A 19,066-nucleotide genomic window follows, 5' to 3' on the forward strand; every position below is an offset into this window, starting at 1 on the left:
ATCCAGGGCTCAGACATCTGCACAGCTGAAACTCAGGAGCAGCGAAGCTGAAGTCAAAAGAAAGGAAGAAGCTGCCTGTAAGGTCTGGAAAAAAAACAGATTATGAGCAATTACACATTTACAATGCCAGTCAAAGAAGCTAATATATCTCATGCTGAAGTGGCCAGCGTGAGAGTTGTGCTAGATGAGATAAGCCGCAAAAATGTATGTTTCTTACTTAAACTAAAAGCTTAGATGGTACAATAAAACACTGCAGTTCCACCCTGGTTTTAATGAATGGATTTCCCCCTCTTGCACACTGACATACATTCGATATAGTTATTTATCCTATATATTTCTTGCAGCATATTTCCCAGGAGACCTTTTTTATCTCGCTCATAAGTACATGATGGATGTATGGTGCTTTGGATAAATGGTATCAAAATCAGATATTTTTATGGATATAGGCAAACTGGGTTATTAACAAAGGAAGGGCAGAGAGGAACCAGTACGCAAAAGAAAATAGCAAATGATTGATGACAATACACCTGAGGTTGCAAGGTGCAGACTCCAGATAACCAGCTAACAGAAGAGTAGATAAGGGCAGCGCTTGAGACAGAGCTGTTTTCTTCCTCGGGGTCAATGTCACGCCAACTACCCGAATGCCTGCATCCCTCTGAGCCTGCAATTTTAGAGCAGGCAAAAAATTCCCCAGCAGGAGCGGCTCAAAAATTATTGCCTTCCTTTTTATACAGTGTAATGCAGAGGCACAGGAAGATACAAAACACTTAATCCTACCCCAAAATACTTGAAACAAAAGAAATGCCAGATTCTGGGGAGTTTGGGGAGGGACTGGCATTTATTGTGCTGCTGTATCATGCCCAACACAGCAGGACTCTTAGTGCTGCACTACAAATAAGTTAAAAAAATAATGTTCATAATGGTAATAATTACTGTCTTCATCTCTAGTTTTGTTGATTTACACAAGCAGCAGGGTGTTAAAATAGGATATAAAAGGAAGACGAATCTGCAGGCGTAATTTGACCTGAAATCTGCAGTTGTCTTGGGTGCTTGCTGGGCTCTTCAGCCATTAGGGTAGAAGAACTAGGAGTTGGAAATCTGGGGACTGTTAACACCTCTGCATGGACTTGCTGGGTCACTTTCAACAAAATCTCTCCGTCTGGGAGAGAACCTGAGGAGGAACAACTGTATCCATCTGACAGAGGGAGAAACTGGAGCATTGCAAAGTAATTTAGCAATATGACTACCACAGGGTTTGCAAGTCTCCAGCCGCAGCCCAGACCACGTTACAGCCTCACAGGTAAATGTAGTGTCTACATGATATGAAAAGACAGGGAGCAAGTGAATCCAGGCTGGAAACCAGTCTGATTTACCCATTCCTGATGGAGATGTTAGGGGCTGCAAGAGTCAAGTTGGTTTCGTCCTGGGAAAGCTGGATGTGACAATTACAACTTACCTAAAATACCCTTCCAGGAACTTCCTAAGCCATGCTGAACGGATCCAGCACACATCACAGCAGCAATGTCTTCAAGCAAGGAGGTGGAGAAAATACAGCTTCTCCATGTTTACTAAGTTTCTTTTTTTCACAAGCAAATTGCTTGTGAAAATATAATATGGAATGTAGTAAAGCCTATTGAGACAAGTATCTTAACCAGAGAAATGGGCTAGAGCAGCACAACCAGTGCTGAACACGCATGCATTGTGCCTGCAGCCTTCCTGAGTTTTCATACGCGAGTTATTAATCTAAACTTACACAGAAAGTGGAAGTTAGAAACACCAGTAACAGATAGCACCAAAATTTAATGCCTACCAAAATGAAACAATAAAAGCTTCAGCATAGTATTTTTTATTACCCTCCAGGTCATAATAAATCATTAGTTAGTTGAATCAAAGCACAAAATCACAAGGACAAAATAAAGTTATGTCCTTTATGGGAGGCTTCTAAGCCTATAGGCTCAATATTCAATCACTGCTGAAATCATACTTCAGTTAGACTATCCTGCTGATCTTGAAGATTGTCAAATCTCTCCTCTGTTCCTCACCCCCTCCTCCCCCTCCCCCAAATATCCAAACCCTGGCACTGCCACTTCAGAAAATCTGGGCTTTTCTGATGAGGGAACAGTCCAAATTCAGGTTGCTACATTTGGCTCTGCTTACCGCAGCAGTGGATAGACACACCATGACTATGTGCTTACTCCAGCTTGATGATGAGGAAAGGTGGTTAAATTTACAAAAGCCACTCTACTCATCTGGGAAAGTCCCTGAATCAGATTACATTGATGCTTCTCGGGAAGGGCAGGCAACCGCACTGCAGTACCTGTCCTCACAGGCGCCCATGAACCATGATCAGGGTCCTTTGCTGCAGAGATTCTACAGCGTCCTTTTAAAAAGCTTTGAAGAGTATCATACTTAGCATAAGCAGTGACCTCTTTGACCATGAACCAAAATGAACCTCTTGGCAAATTTCTATCACACAAAAGATATCACAGTTACACAGTGGATAACGGAAATGTTTTGGGTTGGCAGCTCAATTATGAAGCCCATAACGAGTACAGAGCACTCTTCTTTTACATATGCAATGTGCTCTTCCTTTCTTAAAGCTGTCACAAAAACCTTGTCGATAAATGTGGAGGGGGCATGAAGGCTACAACTAAATGCATGTTCCATTGTTCAGATGTCAGAGAGCCTGAGTTGTTCTTACAGGGATTACATTTAGACAACATCAGTCTGAAAGGAGAGAAACTGGTGATACCAACCCATCATCACCAGCATTGCTCAAAACCCTCAGAAGAGTGTTTGACCTTGCAGATGTTAGAAGACTCACAACACTTATGAACAACTTTGCACCAGTGGAATCATTTTCCTGGAGCAAAGCTATTGCTGGTTATTTTACAGCATGCCCCACCAAATGTTTTTGCAAAAATCATTAACCACCAACGAAGCTGTAGGAGGCAAGTCCCTGGAATGATCCAGGCTCAGGTCAGTCATGAAACAGTGCACAACATTACAAGTTCCTCTTTTGTTTGACCTGGATTGTGATGCACGGCTCCAGGTACAGTAACAAAGGACAAACCATTCACTTTGCTTTGGCTCTTTTCATAGCAAACTCTCTCCATCTCAGATGTCCTAAGCTGAGTGGACTAGCGATATAGCTGCTGAAATACAGGCTTTCATGGGATCAGACAGATAAACCAGAGCCTGTTTGGGGCAGAGGCAACTAGTAAGGGCAGAAGACCTCAGGGGATGTGCAAAGATGTTTATTCCAAAATGTTCCATTTATTCTGCCCATGACAGAGAATTACAGAAAAGCTGGCTGCTCATCCTGCTGCAGTGGAGGGTCCTGGCATCCTGGAGTGATGGTCCCTAGTCAGGGTGCAGGAGGTTCAGCCTCTCCTGCAAGTGTAGCCATCTCTCCTGCCTTCCAGTATCCCCAAGCAGCAGAAGGAGCAGCAGCTGCTTTCCAACTCCCCATTCCAGTGGCATCCCTCTGTCCTTCCCTCCCCTTCCCAAGGAACCAGAGCATTGGGCGTATCTGAGTGTACTGGGGTGTATCTGATACTCTCAGTGTATCTGTTCTACTTCAGAAATGCACAGGAGGAAGCTCATTGCTGCGGTAAGAGTACCACTGCTATATAGTCTAACAATGCTTTGGTGTCACCAGACTGTTCTTCACAATTCGGTTTTCGCTCCTTCAAGACAATTTCTAATATGACAGACAATTTAAGTTAAATACAATAAATTGGGAAACTGCGGTAGTGAGGCACAGCGGCTTTAAATGTCACATTAGATACTATTGTGCTCATTGAGATTTAGACTTTAATATTCTGTGTTTTGCTCCACATGACACAGTTGTCTTCACAGAAGCTGCCTATTAGCGCACATTCTGGTGCATGTAAGATCGAACAGTCTTTTCTTACCTCAAAGGAACCTTCAAAAACAACACAGTAAAATTTAAAATCATGCAGATAACAAATAAGGCAGGAGATAAAGCTTGTCTCAGTTAGCCCATTGCAATAAAGACAGAGAAAAGTCAAAACATTAAGAACAGTAAGCACATTCAATCCCACAGGACAACTCCAAAGCATGTCCGAAGGTGTGATTCATAACACACCCCCAGCTCCCATTGCCTTCTGAAATGTTTCCAACTGATGAGACCCATAAGGAGAGTGAGGCCGACTTAGCAAGCCAGTCAGATAACGTCTTCCCACTCAGTTTGCAAACTGTTCATCAGTTTTGTGTAAGTTCCTAATGATTCCCTCTAGCAAGTAACTGTCTCAGCATCTGGCCCTGAGCATGATGAACCACCATTTTGCGGGGCAGGGTTGTTGCACTGTCGTCTCCTTGTTCGTTGACCTCCTGAACATGGAGACCAGCTGGCCCAGCAACCCCAGTTTCCATTAATAGCAGCATCTGGAAAAAAAAATCAAAGCCAGAAAGGACTGTCAGAATAAAGCAGCTCTTTCCATGGGAAGAGCTGTCAGCTTCCATGAATCATATTTAAATACAAACAGCTCTGTCCCTGTCCACACCACTAACAATATACTTGAGTCATTAACAATGAGTGATTGTTTTAAAGATGTTAATTCTCTGTTCAGCATTTCTGGTGTTTGTTCAAACTAGACTTTATGCAGCAAGGACAATGAAAAAAAAATCAATTAGCTTTATATTTGCTTGTAGGGCGTTTCTCTCTCTGACTTAGTCCAAGCCTAGGTAAGAAAAACAGCAACTAAACTTGTCAGCCACATTTTGAGGTGCTAGGGGAAATGTTCACGTTCTTCTTCAACGAACAACGGCTTGAATATTCAGCTTTCTCTCCATTGCTTTTCCTATTACACTGTTTCTTCTGGACCCTGAGCATGTGAGTGACATAAATTCAAAATTCTGAGAATCATGGAGCCGAACACAGAGGCAATACATAAAAGGAGGAAAGGGGAGTGAGAAAGGAAGTTACATGCTGACAGGTGGATGGATGTGAATCTTTGGGAGGGTCGGATGCAATTACGCATGCGGTAAGCAGACTGGAACAAGGTGTAAGTGACTCCATAGTTTAAGGCTCCATGGACTTGCTTAGAAACACCTACAAAATTGACCCTCTGCTCAGTGAAATCTTGGCTTAAAATGTATTTCAGCCTGGCTTAGGTAGGGCACAGTCAGGTAGAATGAGAACTGGATAAAAGACTGTAAACAAAGCGCAATGATAAATGCAGTGCATCAAATTGTGGGATGGTGCCAGAGCTCTGTGTGCCTGAGATCTGGTATTATTTAGCATCTAAATTAATGAGCTGGAAGAAGTAAACAAAATTATTAAATTCACAGATCATCCTAAACTAGGAGTTAAGAATATCATTCAGGAGACAGCAGCGATATAAAGTGACCAAGAAGCATTAGTAAATGCTTCAAAACGACATAATAAGATTTTAAGATTAAAATGCATGGTAGTATATATGGGGGGAAAAGAGTTTGCAACATATTGGCTGTATCAAAGCAAAAAACTTAGGAAACAGAGCTGTTGGAGGAGACCTGAGGCTTGTCATGGATTGTAAATTAGGTAGGAGTTCATATTTTGACATAATTGCAAGGTGCATTTATGCAGCTTTGAACTGCAAAAGTAAAGTCACCTCCTCATGAGTGCAAAGAAATTTAGAAGAGGGAAGGCAAAGTATATCTGTCAGCTTTGCAGGACCCTAACCCCTTGTGCTGGGCAGAGTGGGGACAGCCAGCGCTGGGCATTATGCCCCATCCATCAGCTGACATCCCCGGACGCTCCTAAATACTGCTGGGACTGTCTCCTCGGACTTGGGGTCCCTCTTACCTTTCCTCTTGCTGATCTCACAGGCAGTGCCGCTGTAGCCAAGGGGACATAAGCATTCACACTTGGTTCCTGAAAGTAAGCAGAGATGGTGGGATTAGAGACCTCAGGTCACATTTCCCTGCAGACACCCATTTTTACCCTTTTCAGTGCTTCATCTTCTGTGAGGAAGGGACAGCGGGTGAAATGATATCAGCATTTTTCTCCAATGGTGAAAGTATGAAATAGCAATAAAGCAGGGGATCTGTGACTACCCTGCCGCCCCTCTCGCCTCCCCAGCCATTTGTTCCTGCCGCTGCACTGTGGCTCAACCTCAGCTACACCGGTGCAGTAATTCAGCAACCCGGGATACCACACAGTCCCCCCGCTCCTCTCCAAAAGAGGTATCTTGGTAGAGCTGAGAGGGAGCAAACTGCAGCATCAGGAATGAGCACCTGGGACAGGAGCACCCCAGCTAGGCTTTGTGCCAGAGGAAAAGTCAGCGTAACCCCACGCTGGCTGCCCAGGACTGCGGTGTGCATCCCACGGCAGGACCCCGGAGGAAAGCTCCCACTTAGGAAAATAACAGTCATTTAAAACCTCTTGTTGAGAAGATCCTAAATGAAATGCTAACCTGACTCAGCTCTTAAAAAGTTATTTAAACAAGAGTAATCACGAGACAAATTCTTTAAGTGGTAGCACTACAATCAACTAGCTGGTACCTGAAGCGATCGTTTCAGCATTAGATACATTTAGATGATAACGATTCTCATCAGGATTTTTGCAGATGCAGATTGGAATTAGGCACTTGACAAAATGGTCCCTTTGTTAGAAGCTCTCATCACATCATGTATCTCTGTTTAGGCAGTGTGGTTTTCATTCAATTTGATTATTTTTCCCCTTCATTTTTAAATCGCAGCCTGCTTACAAAGGAGGACAGCTTCTCTTAGAAATGGGGGGAGGTGACGGTGATAACTGTGCTTGGCACTTGTATGGTGCTTTTCATCTTCAAAACACTTTTACAAACACTAATTAATGCTGAGACAGTAGTCACTTCTCTAGGAGGATGGAAGCAATCTTCAAAGCAAAGGAGGAGACTTAAAGATGACAAGGTGGGGTTTTTTATGCATAATTGAGATGGAACAAATTCTTCCACAAAGCTGATACAGATGGTCACTCCCATTAACAAGGCTTATCCCTTGACTTTACTGTCTTTACTTACCAGTGGCACTCTACAAATAGACCAACTTTTAAAAAAGTATTTAATTACCTGAAAAAGAAATAACGGGAGAAACTAAAGAGCAGATTACTCGCCAAGCTTCCTCACTCCCCACAAATTCCCAGCTCATTTCTCTTAGAGGGTAAAGAGGTGCAAAATCCTTCTACCTTGCAGAAAGGGGATCCCATTGCCGTGGCATGGAGCACAGCGACAAGAACTGGTCTCCAGATGAAACTCATCAAGAGCCCGTCGCAGATTTTCTTTTATTGCCATTGCATTAGCAAAATCTGTCCGAGTCACCAGCTGATACAGCGGCTCTGCCTAAAGGGAGGGAAGAAACTACATTCATTTCCAAGTTCAAGATGGTGTGAGCATTGCAGGGCTCAGTGGGAGCACAGCTGGAGAGGGAAATGAAGGCCTTGTGGTATGGGCTCCAGGTTTCCCATTAGTATTGCCTTAAACCTCGTGATCAACAAGGCAGCGATGTCAGGAATACTTACAGGGATCCTCCCCTTGGTTTACAACACCAAAGCAGTTGCAAATGCGTAATAAAATACAACAGTCATGCTGCTAGTTGACAAACGGGCAAAGTTTCACAGAAGTTTCATTAAACCCTTTCTCATCCACTTTCCTAATATTGACATTTTTAGACCAGATTTGCTCAAACTTACGTTTCCTGAGTGCTCTGTTATCCCAGAGTATCCCCAAAACCCACCCACAAAAATCTCCTTCCCTCCTTGGACAGTCACACAGCACAGCCAGAGGCATGTGGTCACAGGCATTCACATTTGCACGTTCAGCTTAACCACTTCTGCATTTCAAGGCTGACTTCTATCTTATGAAGCCAAGATAAGGGTTTCCACTGCCTTCAGAAGGTAGAGGACTATGATCTTCATCTGCAAACACCACAGATGGGGTCGGTGGTAGAAGATAAGGGGGTGGGCAACATTGTGAACGTGCAGTAGGGACCAAGGAGAAGATAAGGGGCTGCACAGCACAGTGAATGTGCAGTAGGGACCAAGGAGACTTTGGCCTATTTTTTTTCTGAAAACAAGGGAAAGTTAAAGTGTGGTCTCAATATTGCCAGTCACCCACTAATGCCAGTGGGATGATATGGGCATGTGTCATCAGAGGATCCATCCCAAATTTTCCATCCTTGCTATAGAGATGCCTGCCATACAGGCCACAGCAATACAGTAAGCATGAAAGATCACCCTATTGCTATCACAGGCTCAAGCTACAAGAAATAGAAGAATGTTTCAATAAAAAAATGCTCATTTCCTGCTGCTGTAAATTCACTCTTCATCAATTATCTGTGATCCATACTTTGCTTTTTGAATTCAGATCATACAAATGAGGAAATACACTAAGAGTGACCTGCCAAGTCCTTCAGCAGATGATTTATGAACTGATTTGCTTTAGTTTTCCCTAACTAAGCATTCTTGGGCTGACATTTAGTCACACTCTGCTGGTACTTTTGATATTCAAGCCCCACAGGGATACTGGTATGGAAATGAAGGATTATAGGTACCAAATCCAAATTACATCCATCTGGGGTTTTTCACTGGGCAGCCTGGTCACTGATGCCCGGCAAGACAAAGAACATCACAGTTTCTTGCGGGAGAATTTTCTGTATGTGGGATCTAGCGCGGAGGGTTGCATTTCTGTTGTCTCCTGCCCAGAGATCTCCCAGAGCATTTCTGGAAGGTCAATCCACAGAGCACCAGGGGCTTGGGAAAGCCATCTCTGCTGCAGCAAGAGCCGGACAGGCACTGGCTGTATTTCCAAATTACTGATTTTTGCTTTGCTTCATATTTTTTAGAATTAACCTCTTTTTTTAAATGAAAAGTCAGAATTTTCAATGAGAAACAAACACCTTTTACAAATATAAATATCTTTGCCTAAAATTAAATTTTACAATGAAAGCCAGTTATACAATAATAAAATCAACTTCCACCACTACCAGTCCAAACTCCTGTTTAAAAGGATGTTCTCTTGCACCTTTGTATTATTCACTCAGAGTGAACTTATTCTGACATTAAAATTGATGAGGCAGAATTGCTACATATTTTTGCTCTCTTTTTACTTTTACAGTGCCTTGCATTTCTAAAACTCTTCAGGATCAAAAAACCTTGACTCTTCAAAACATAACTCATATTTTTAAGGTTTAACTAAGCTGCACAAACATCCAGGCATGTATGGTGAACTACTTGACCTTCTGAACCAGAGAGAATTGTTGCTAAATAGTCACTGGTGCTCACAGAAGACAGGAGAAATTTCAAGGAAAAAAAAGTCCTTATAAAATATATGCTGCCAGATATATTTTGGTAAGTGATACAATGGTAAAACAGAAGGTGGATCATCTGATCTGCTTGGTAGGCAGCAAGCGATCACATCTGCACAGCCAAGTTAGAAGGGTTAAAGCTATTTACTTCATGTACTTCCAACCACACCCTTTTTAATGCATCACACCTCTGATTTTCTGAATACCCTGTCTTAGAGAAAACCATATTGCACAATACAGGTCTATTATTTGCCCTAGAAGTTTCCCTGTTTTTTTTTTTAAATCCTGTTTAAACACAGGGTTCTCCAAGGTGCTCAGCTACGTGAGGCTGAACGAAGCAATGGATACAGTACCTTTAGCTTTATGATTTCAGGGTTGTACTGTACAGCATTTCCCCAATCCTGCATGAGCGCAGCCGTCGGCAGGTCTTTGTAAGCCAACGTGGTAATGTGTTCGCTTGCTCCGCCACGAACAAGGGCGATGAAATCTTCCACATACTGTTTTTTGGAGGTTCCGTCTGCAAAAATGCATTCAGAAAGTGGCCGGCTCTGCTCAGATATGTCTTTGTGTATTGCAGATGAGAGATAAGCTCACAGCAGAACGCCCCTGCATATGACCCATCCCGCTGAGAGGGGAAAGAAAAAAGGCCACAAGTGTTTCACACCTGAAGCCTGGTTTCCCATGCTGCGTGCCCCGTGCCCCTCCTGCTCCCTTGCAGCAATACCCCCCATCCTCCTCCCCTGCACCCTACCTATCTCTCTCCTCTGAAATGTCTTCCCTATGGTTATAAGCTTGCAGGCCCTTCCACAGCCTGAAGCTCCTCACCACCATGACTGTTGCCCATTCTCCTCCACGTATCTTCAGGTGCACCCTCCTCCCACTGCAACACCCCCAGCTTCCCATATGTCCCCTGAGGCTCCCACAACACCATTACCTCCCTGCTTTCCTCATTTGGGTCTTTTTGGGTGCAAAAAGCGGCATGCTAGGCTGCTCTGCTGAGAGGTGGGTGGATTGGTAACACAGCACCAGCCAGGTGGGTAATGTTTGATCTGTCCCTGCTTTTCCCTGGGACACTGAGCAGATATTTCTTCTCTACCCAGCGAAGAAAATCTTGCAAAAAGCCAAGCTTTGAGACATCTACACCTCTGTTAAGCTTGGCTGGGGTTAGCCAGCAGACTCAAAAGTGGCTGTGAGGGTGTGGGGAAATATTTCAGGCAGGCAAGATCACAAAATCTTCCTTTCACTATGACAAAGGCTAGAAATTAAATGGCAGAAATGTTTCATGCTTACCTCCAATCTCTTTTAAAAGGAGTTCACAGCTGGCTTCAGTTATTCCAAGCTTCAGATAGACACCTTTAATTTTTGCACCAATGCTAAAGCCATGCTGTGCACATTTCTGGACATCGCTCAGAGAATAACCTTAAATACACACCAAAAATTGTAGTGTTTTAATACAACTGTTCAATGTTTTATGTTCCTTTACACAGAAAATGTGAGTTGATAAATATTTTTCCTTTGGGAAAAAAGGAGATGAGATGAAGAAGCCTTTTTTGGGATATTTAACAGATCTATATGAAATGAAATGAAATGAAATGAAATGAAATGAAATCTCTACATTTTACAGAACTCTGAAACCAAGTGCAAATGCAAGATAAATGCTGGAAGAGGCTTTTAATGACTGACTCAGCTGTACTGGGTTATGCAGAGCTGCAATGGGTGAGAGCCTGGCCTGTGACTTAAATGCCAAACACCTTTGACAAAGGACTACCTACGACCCATCCCCACCATCAGGAGCCAGGCTTTTGAAGAGTAACAGATGAAGTAGCTTTTCCTCCCTTTGCTAGCTCGTATCTCCAATTCTTTGCTGCCAGAAGAGCCTTAATCGTTTATGGAACTTTCTCCATGAAGCTCTACTATAATTTTTTTCCTGGCATATAAGAATTTGCCCTAAAAATCTGCAAATCCTTCATATTTTCTTCCCCAAAGTCCTTCTCCAAACTCCTTGTTGTCCTGACACTCAAGAATATTTAAGCAGTTTTCATGGTGAAACACCAGATATGACACTCAAGTATCTCTCTTCTTTCTCTGCTTTTTTGTTGTAATCCCCCACATTTCCGTGAATTCTTTACTTTTTTAGTTAAACTCATGTCTTGATGATACAAATGTTTACATGAGCTCACAACACAAGTATCACTGTATGGCTGTCCTGTTCTTATGTTCTTCTCATACATCCAATATTGGCCAGTTTCTAGATCAGAAAAGAGGATGCACTGGGTTTTGGCTTGACGCAGGATGGCCCCAATAATGTTCATAGCCCATATGCACTTGAAGGCAGAAACAACTATTTTATGACATCCTTGTACAGCACCTGGCACAATCCAGACCTGGCAGTCTACTGCCGTCTTTCCCACAGAAAGTATCCAATCATGAACCACAGACACATCTGGCATATTGGATCACATGTGAGAGCAGTGCAAGTACCAACCACGTGACATGGTGTGTGATACTAGATCTGCAAAAGAAAACTTGATTTCCAGCACAGACAGTACAAACGTAATGATGGATTTGAAGGGAAAAACCTGAATTCTCAGACTGGACCTATCAAACCCCGGTGAGAACTTACAGCCCAGCTCAGCACTGGGGATAGTGTGAAAATGTTGGTACTACTGCAGGATCCTCATCTCAGTCAGCAGACACTGTCAGGTAGCATTTTGATGCAAACAATAATACACATTACTTCAAACAAATGTGGCTTGTGATGGGCCCACACAAACATCTGAGAAATTGGGCAGTGCTAATGTTTTGAATATCTGAAATCTGAATCTAAATTTTGTCCCTCTGGGCTGTATCTGACTACAGGATATGCAACTTCCTAGACAGCAGAAGAACAAACAGACTGAGTGTCACACACGGCAGAGACCACTAAATGCTTTCACAAATAGACAGCGAAGGCAGTTACTCGCTCCCATGCCAATGAATAAATAGGAGCATGCAGCTATTGATTAATGTCACACGGCTCACTCTATCCTACACAACAATCATCATTTCTCACAAAAAAGGAAGCCAGAGTCAAAGAGCAAGAGCAATGTCAGACACAAGAGTCACCCAGCAAATTATTTACTGTTTCCTACATGCTGGAAAAGCTCTCGAGGCTAAAGGTGTTTCAAAACTGTCATTTGAAAGGCAATGGAAAAAGAACTTAGGTGAAGGTTTTCAAAGCTAACAAAAGCGTTAAGCTACATGATTCTCATTCATCTCAACATCTTGTCAGCCTCCAAAATGTGTCGTCTAGAATACTTGCTACAGGGCCCTTTTTATGAACTGGCAGCACCCACAGCTTGAGAGGTAGATGAAGCCCATGATGCTGAGCATGCTTTGAAAACCAGGCTCTTTATTCACTGCCATAAAGCACTTCTACTCCCATATTTCCTGCAGGCTTTCTTTGAGGTGTTGTTGACTCCTTCTTCCACCATCTCTCTTTTCTGGCCTCAGACCTGAACCATCGCTGGGTGCCTGCAGAAGGGTTTTCCCACCGAAAAGCTGGCCCCAAAGCTTTTTACAACCATCAGATACACATACCTGCCTTTTGGAGCTCATTGCTGTTCATGACTAAAGTATATTCATAGATGCCACCAACAGTAGCCTCAGTGATGTAATGGGTCCCGTAGTCTCTGTAGAGCTCTCTGTACTCCCCGTAGCTGTACTCTGACGGGAGCTGATGGAGTCTCTGCAGGAACTCATAATGCAGCATCAGGGCTTGGGACTTCAGCTTATAAACGGCAACAGCCAGCTCAGAACGGGCGTGAATAAATTTGCTGGACTACATGAAGTGCAGAAACACAAGAGAATCCAGAAGTGAGGGATGTCATTCTTGTGACAATGTGTAGTTATTTGCTATTAAACAATTCACGCTGGTCAGGATTTATCAGGTTAACGGTTTGCAACTGGAAATCTTTTAATTTAGCAAAACCAAAACTTTTAGTAGTAAAGTTTCTGAAAATCAGGATTCTGACCAACATCACAGAGAAAGAAGAAGAAGGAAGAGGGAGAGACACCCATTACAGGTTAGGTGATGGCTCAGGCCACAACTGGGACATGGGGACAGCCAGGCTCCAGGCTCTGCTCAGACAGACCCAGGATGCACGGACACAAGCAGCATCCCACGAGACTGCTCGACCCCTAATAATGTCAACCAGCCTTTGTCTTTCACAATCTCTCTCCTGAAAAATTTTGACATCTGAAATCATGATGATTTATATGTGAAATGGTAATTTCCTATCTGATCCAAATTTATATTTATATTCCACAGAATATGCCATTACCAAAACTCAAAGGAAAGAGGAAAACACAAACACATATACACACATGTATTTATATGTCTCTGTATAGATACGTGTACATGGGTATATATTATATCTCCCCTTTCTTGCAAAAAAGTCAGGAACAGAAGAGGTCTGTCTAAATCATGTCTAAAGGATTTAGTGTCCAGTTGTTTGGGCCAGGAGGACAAGCACATGAGGGGGGGTTCAATATAGAACTCTGTAGCTTAAATAATAAAATCAAGACTTAGTATTGGGTTTCTTTATGGATATCTATTGCAAATGCTTCTCATATACCTCTGATCTTGTCATGGGAAATGCCTCTTTGCAGGAAGCAAATGCAAGTTTAATAGCAACAAGGAATACTCTGCCATTCCTGAGTGCACTTTATACTGAGGGGAGAGACATAGATCAGCGATACTATTAAACCATTGACAAGAGCTACGTTTGTTTACAGCAATAACAGATTAAAAAAAGAAATCAAATGATGGTGCACACTACCTCAGACTGAATCTCATAAAGCAGTCGTAGGAGTTATAGATTAAAGCATCTCCAGCCAGCTTAAAGTGTGCATCAGATCACAGCTGCGACCAAATCTCCACAGACGAGACTGGAAGTGATTGTGCCATCCGTATTTTGTGTTGTGTGTGTCCTGATCTGGTGAATGATGTACTCGGCAGTCAGATCACATCAGCCAAAGTAAAATGGCATGTGTTAGCCTATAATTAAATCCACGGAAGGCCTGCTAGCAGTTTTTGTTCTATGTTATTGTCAAGGCTGCCCTACAGTTGAACAGCTTGGCTTTGCTGTTTGCATTATCATTTACCGAAGTGACAGCTCCTGCCTTGCTGAACCCACCTAAAAGAGGGATGGCCCTTCACGTGTGAGGTGATATTCTGCAGTGTCTGCGTAGACAATAGCTGTCTACACCGCAGACCAGTTTCTGGCCTGTGTGTACAGGTGCAGAAACTCCTGGAACTGCAGAAAATCCTATTTGCTCTTCTTTCACCCCAGATTTCTCTATTAGTCACTGTAACTCACCTACAGGGCAGAGGGAACTCTGGGCTCCTGGGATCGTTAGCTAAACCCCAATTCTACCTGTGCAGATTCCCTTGGAGGAGTCACTGTGTTGGTTGCACCCACTCACCTCCCACCTGCCAGACTGCTTGGGCATCAGTGGTAAGAACTTTTTAATGGCTGGCAGGGCAAGGTCCACAGCATCCCATGGCTGGGGTGCAGCTTGGAGACCCTGTTAGGACTGTCACTTGCACATCTCCTACTAGTGAGTTCACTGTATGGAGGGGAGACCATTTGAACCAGCTTCTTAGTTTCATTTTTTTAAAATGACTTCACTACAAACATCCAAATGTGATACCCAGCAGGACACTTGACAGACTGCACTCAATTGTGGCTGATTTTGGAAGTTAGGCAGCCCGGTTCCTGGCCGACAGGTGAATGGAAAAGCTCCTGCATGCTGTAAACACAAATGAAGGCGTTGTAGCCTTAGTAAACACTTGACCAATGCAAACTGCAAACCAATCAGGAGGAAAGATTTCATTTATCCTAGTCATGGCTGCTGACCTGATGATGAGGATCAAACTGATACACACACACATACAAATAACACTTTAGCAGAAAATTAAGTGGAGCAGTGCTTACAGTTGAAGAAAATCTTTTCATCCTTTTAATGAACTTCTTGAACCTGTTGTCATTTGCATTGTAACCAAGTTCAAACATTCCCGGTATTCCTATACCAAAGCTGAAGCTAGACTGTGAAGCTTTTTTATTCAGGACACTGCTTTCATAATTTGAGTAGGAGTCATATTCAGTCATTGTAAATTCATATTTGCCTTTGGTCTAAACGGAAAGCAAAAACAACACGTTTAATTTCCTGCATAGCGATTGTATACCTGAAGCATGGGGAAGGAATACAGATACAAATATACTTGTGAATTAATGCTTGCACTTTGAAGATGAAAAGCCTTGTATAATTGCAAAGCACTATTATTATTAACACTGGTACTTCAACAATACTTGATTTACAGGAGCAGGAAAGCTACTATCTACTCCATACTGCAAGGACCTCAGGCTTTTACTTAATATGTCAATCTTACGCAAAGAAGGTGAAATCTTAAACACAGGCATCAATTAAAGTATGAATTCTAAAAGGAAAAAGTTTCCTAGTGGGCAACGCTCAAAGATATCATGCTGTCATCAAGAGTATTGAGGTCAGATATATAATATTTGAGCTATAGCTTTGATGCACCACAGAAATAAGCTTTCACACAAAGCACATGGTGTGCTGCTAAATCCTAGGTTGTTGCACAAGGACAGCTTTCCCAGCCTGGCGCTCAAGGCATTCTACAATTCTGTCTAAAATTAACTTCCCCATGCCCACTGGGTGGCTTTCGGGCCCTCTTAGACAGATGGCACCGGGAAGGTTAGGCGCAGTTTTTGCAATGACAAGGTCCAAGGGAACATTGCCATCTATTCCAGTGCACACGGATATTATAAGGGGACATGTCCAACTTCACAGAGTATGTGGGGTAGGATGATGTTCTAGAAGCAGGGCTAAATTCAGTCTCATCCCATTTGGTCTCACGAATTTCGTAATTTTTTATAAAATTATTTAGTAATGAAGCTTTATCAGTATTGCGCACTAAATTTATTGGAATATACGTATGCATGTTTATTTGCAGACAAATCTGGCACATACCTCTGGTGTATAGCTTTCTACATTGTAGGGCTTTCTGAATCTTGTGTCCACGATATAGTGGGGAGAACATCCCCCAGCATAGTACCTGTGATCAAGAACTAATCCTTCCAAGCTGTTTGTGAAGATATTTAACCTGTACATGAAGCATAACAGCAAAATATTAAGATTATCATCGATTTAGAGGTAAACATCAAATGCCTTGGCTGAGAAAGGCAAAAGATTTTTTTTGTTTGGCTGAGGGGTCTTTGTTTCATACTTCTTTATTTTGAAACCCCAAAAGAAAGTTTTGCCTCTTTCACTGTCTGACCAACCCAGTTGCTCCAGAAAAACCTAACTGACTAACAAGAAAGCAAAAGACAGAGTCAAATTTTGACACTTTGATGAATATGAAGGGCAATTTTCACCACCTAGCTACGAATGACACCAGAGCATTACTGCCACCAGCACTGGCAACTTTTGTAGCCTTTACTGGAACTCTCTAGGAAGGGGCCCAGCCAAACCCCTGCCCCACCAGGTTGCCCTCCCCGAGCATCCCCAAATGCCCACAGTAGTGCAGCAGCATCCAGCAGGATCTTCAAAGACAGGTTTGCCAACCCATGTCATCAGTCCAGACTAATTTTTAATTCACATTTCTTTGTTCTGGTTTATCAGTCATAATCTTTGCCAGGTTGGTCAAGGATCAACCAGAGGTCAGTAGATCAGAGTAACAATTGTCAGGGAACAAGAATAAAGGTACTCAAGTGATTGTTCAACTAATCCTTGAAATCACTGGGAAGTTTTCCTTTGATTTTAGTGGATGATGGATGGTAATCTTAACCTGTCTGCTCTAAGAAAGATGTAGCACCGCAACCTTTTCAGATGAGGTGATTAAACCCCATAATTTGCTTTTTCTATTGCCGCTGGTGGGATACGTTGCAGTAAAAACCCTTTTGTTGCTCACTGTCAGGACACCCTCATATCACCCTCATGGCACACAGCTGAGGACATGGCACTCACCTCCACAAACTCATACTCAAATAGTAACAAGAGTCATTAGTCGAAACATCTCCAAAAAAAAGATAAAGTGCTAGTAGTCCATGTTGTGTCCCTATCAGTGTTCCAGCTCTCTGTTAGATCTGCCTCTCCTTATTTTGGGGAGAGGGACTTGCATGATAATGACTCTGAAGCTGTAAAATATTAACTCCAATTTTAGAACAATCTGAAAAGAAGGAAGCCCACTAAAAGCAAATTACTGAGCAATTGTAGCTTCAAAGAGATGAGAAGCATGTTCCTATAATTGTCCAACATTATTTTTAATTTTGATTAAACTCAGAAGTACAAAGCATTAGCAATGACATGTGCAGCAGCTATATCTCTAGAGAATAAGGAGGAAATTACAATTTTTTCCTTGCAATATGACTTTTTCTTTTCCTTTTTTTTATGTAAAAAGCATTTTTTCCTGCAGAATGAGAAAGAACTCTTTTCACACAGTCCCATCTTACACAAAGTTGCCACAGTCTTAGCCTGTAAAACTGGATCAGTTCCGACGTGGATTTTAATTCCCACAAAGTTGGAGTTTGCTAGTATGCAGGTTAATCCTACCCCACTCAAGCAAAGGATATAAATTCCACCATCTCTCACTGTTGTGGAAGAAATCCAAGAAATTTTGACCCCTCCAAAACCAATACACTGTGCAAAAATAAAAATCCACAGTCAGGTTCAGATTTTAGGCAATCCAAGATGCTGATTTAAGTCACTTCATAAAGAATGATGTAACATTATCCTCAGATTTTAACAAACCTTCCTTTGCTTTTATTGCAAAAGCACAGTTTGAAGTAGTCTCTTAGTTCCTAAAGGCTAGGACATTACTGCTCCCCACAGACTGAATTAGGCCAAAGTTTAACTTTACTTACACCTGTGCAAAATAATTGGATTATCAAAACCCTCCCACTGATTAATTTAAGTGCAACTACCTGTAGACATAAGAGAAATGTCTGGTGTTGACACTTCCCTCTTCACTCACCAAGTTTTGGCAACACAAAGAGCACTCACAGGCTCTTGCAGGACATATTTGCAAGCTGAGCTGATGATCTCCACAGGTACATCTGGGTACAGCTGGGACTTTCACTCACCTCATCTCTCTCAGAAAGACTCAACAAGGATTTTCCCACCAGGCTTTGGATCAGGACCCCAAAGGCTGTCGGATCCTAACTAACTCCTGGATACAGCAATTGCTACAGCTTTTCTCCGTTCAATGTTTACGTCTGAAGCCACATAAGATCATTCTTATCCTTAAGTAAGAAAACATCACACGAAGGTCACTGACTTACCCTTTTGCCAGATTCTCTATTCCCCAGTATTGCTCCATCTTCTGGTCACATTTTTTAAACACTTTTTTGCAGTTTTTTTCATCTGACTGGTCCCCACAGTCATCATCCCCATTACAAAGCAGCCTCCGTGTAATGCATCTCCCTAGGATGCAAGGTGTAAATTACTCAAAAAACAGTCTACTATCACACTCTCTGACTCAGAGTCTAGAAAGAAAATAAAAGACTCGTGTAACGTATGGTTCAAATCTAGCTGGAAAATATTTCTTCTCTATCTGCATGGATCACCGAACTCCATCTGCCTAGTTTTGCTCAAAACTTTCATAATCTTAAAATTCCTTGTTCAACCTAGAAAAAAACACTACCCTAATTAAAAATGTAAAAAAGAATAAAATTTTTTTGTTGCTCAATTTTTTTAGTTTTGAGAAAACAAA

At 42.3% G+C, this 19,066-nt stretch overlaps 1 protein-coding gene across 1 annotated transcript in view; it reads right to left on the reverse strand.

The window, feature by feature from the left end:
- Nucleotides 1–4,258: 4,258 nt before the first annotated feature.
- The window catches only part of C8B (complement component 8, beta polypeptide), an 18,713-nt gene continuing 3,905 nt past the window's right edge, over nucleotides 4,259–19,066 (reverse strand). The window contains exons 4-12 of the mRNA XM_009319852.1: nucleotides 18,636–18,777; nucleotides 16,327–16,459; nucleotides 15,270–15,467; nucleotides 12,871–13,111; nucleotides 10,582–10,710; nucleotides 9,645–9,808; nucleotides 7,175–7,328; nucleotides 5,813–5,881; nucleotides 4,259–4,410 (exon numbers count right to left, since the gene is read on the reverse strand). Coding sequence (XP_009318127.1) covers nucleotides 4,259–4,410; nucleotides 5,813–5,881; nucleotides 7,175–7,328; nucleotides 9,645–9,808; nucleotides 10,582–10,710; nucleotides 12,871–13,111; nucleotides 15,270–15,467; nucleotides 16,327–16,459; nucleotides 18,636–18,777 — 1,382 coding nt within the window. The remainder of the gene's footprint in view (nucleotides 4,411–5,812; nucleotides 5,882–7,174; nucleotides 7,329–9,644; nucleotides 9,809–10,581; nucleotides 10,711–12,870; nucleotides 13,112–15,269; nucleotides 15,468–16,326; nucleotides 16,460–18,635; nucleotides 18,778–19,066) is intronic.

The sequence above is a fragment of the Pygoscelis adeliae genome, unplaced genomic scaffold (assembly GCF_000699105.1).
Source record: "Pygoscelis adeliae isolate BGI_AS28 unplaced genomic scaffold, ASM69910v1 Scaffold181, whole genome shotgun sequence".
Taxonomy (NCBI): domain Eukaryota; kingdom Metazoa; phylum Chordata; class Aves; order Sphenisciformes; family Spheniscidae; genus Pygoscelis; species Pygoscelis adeliae.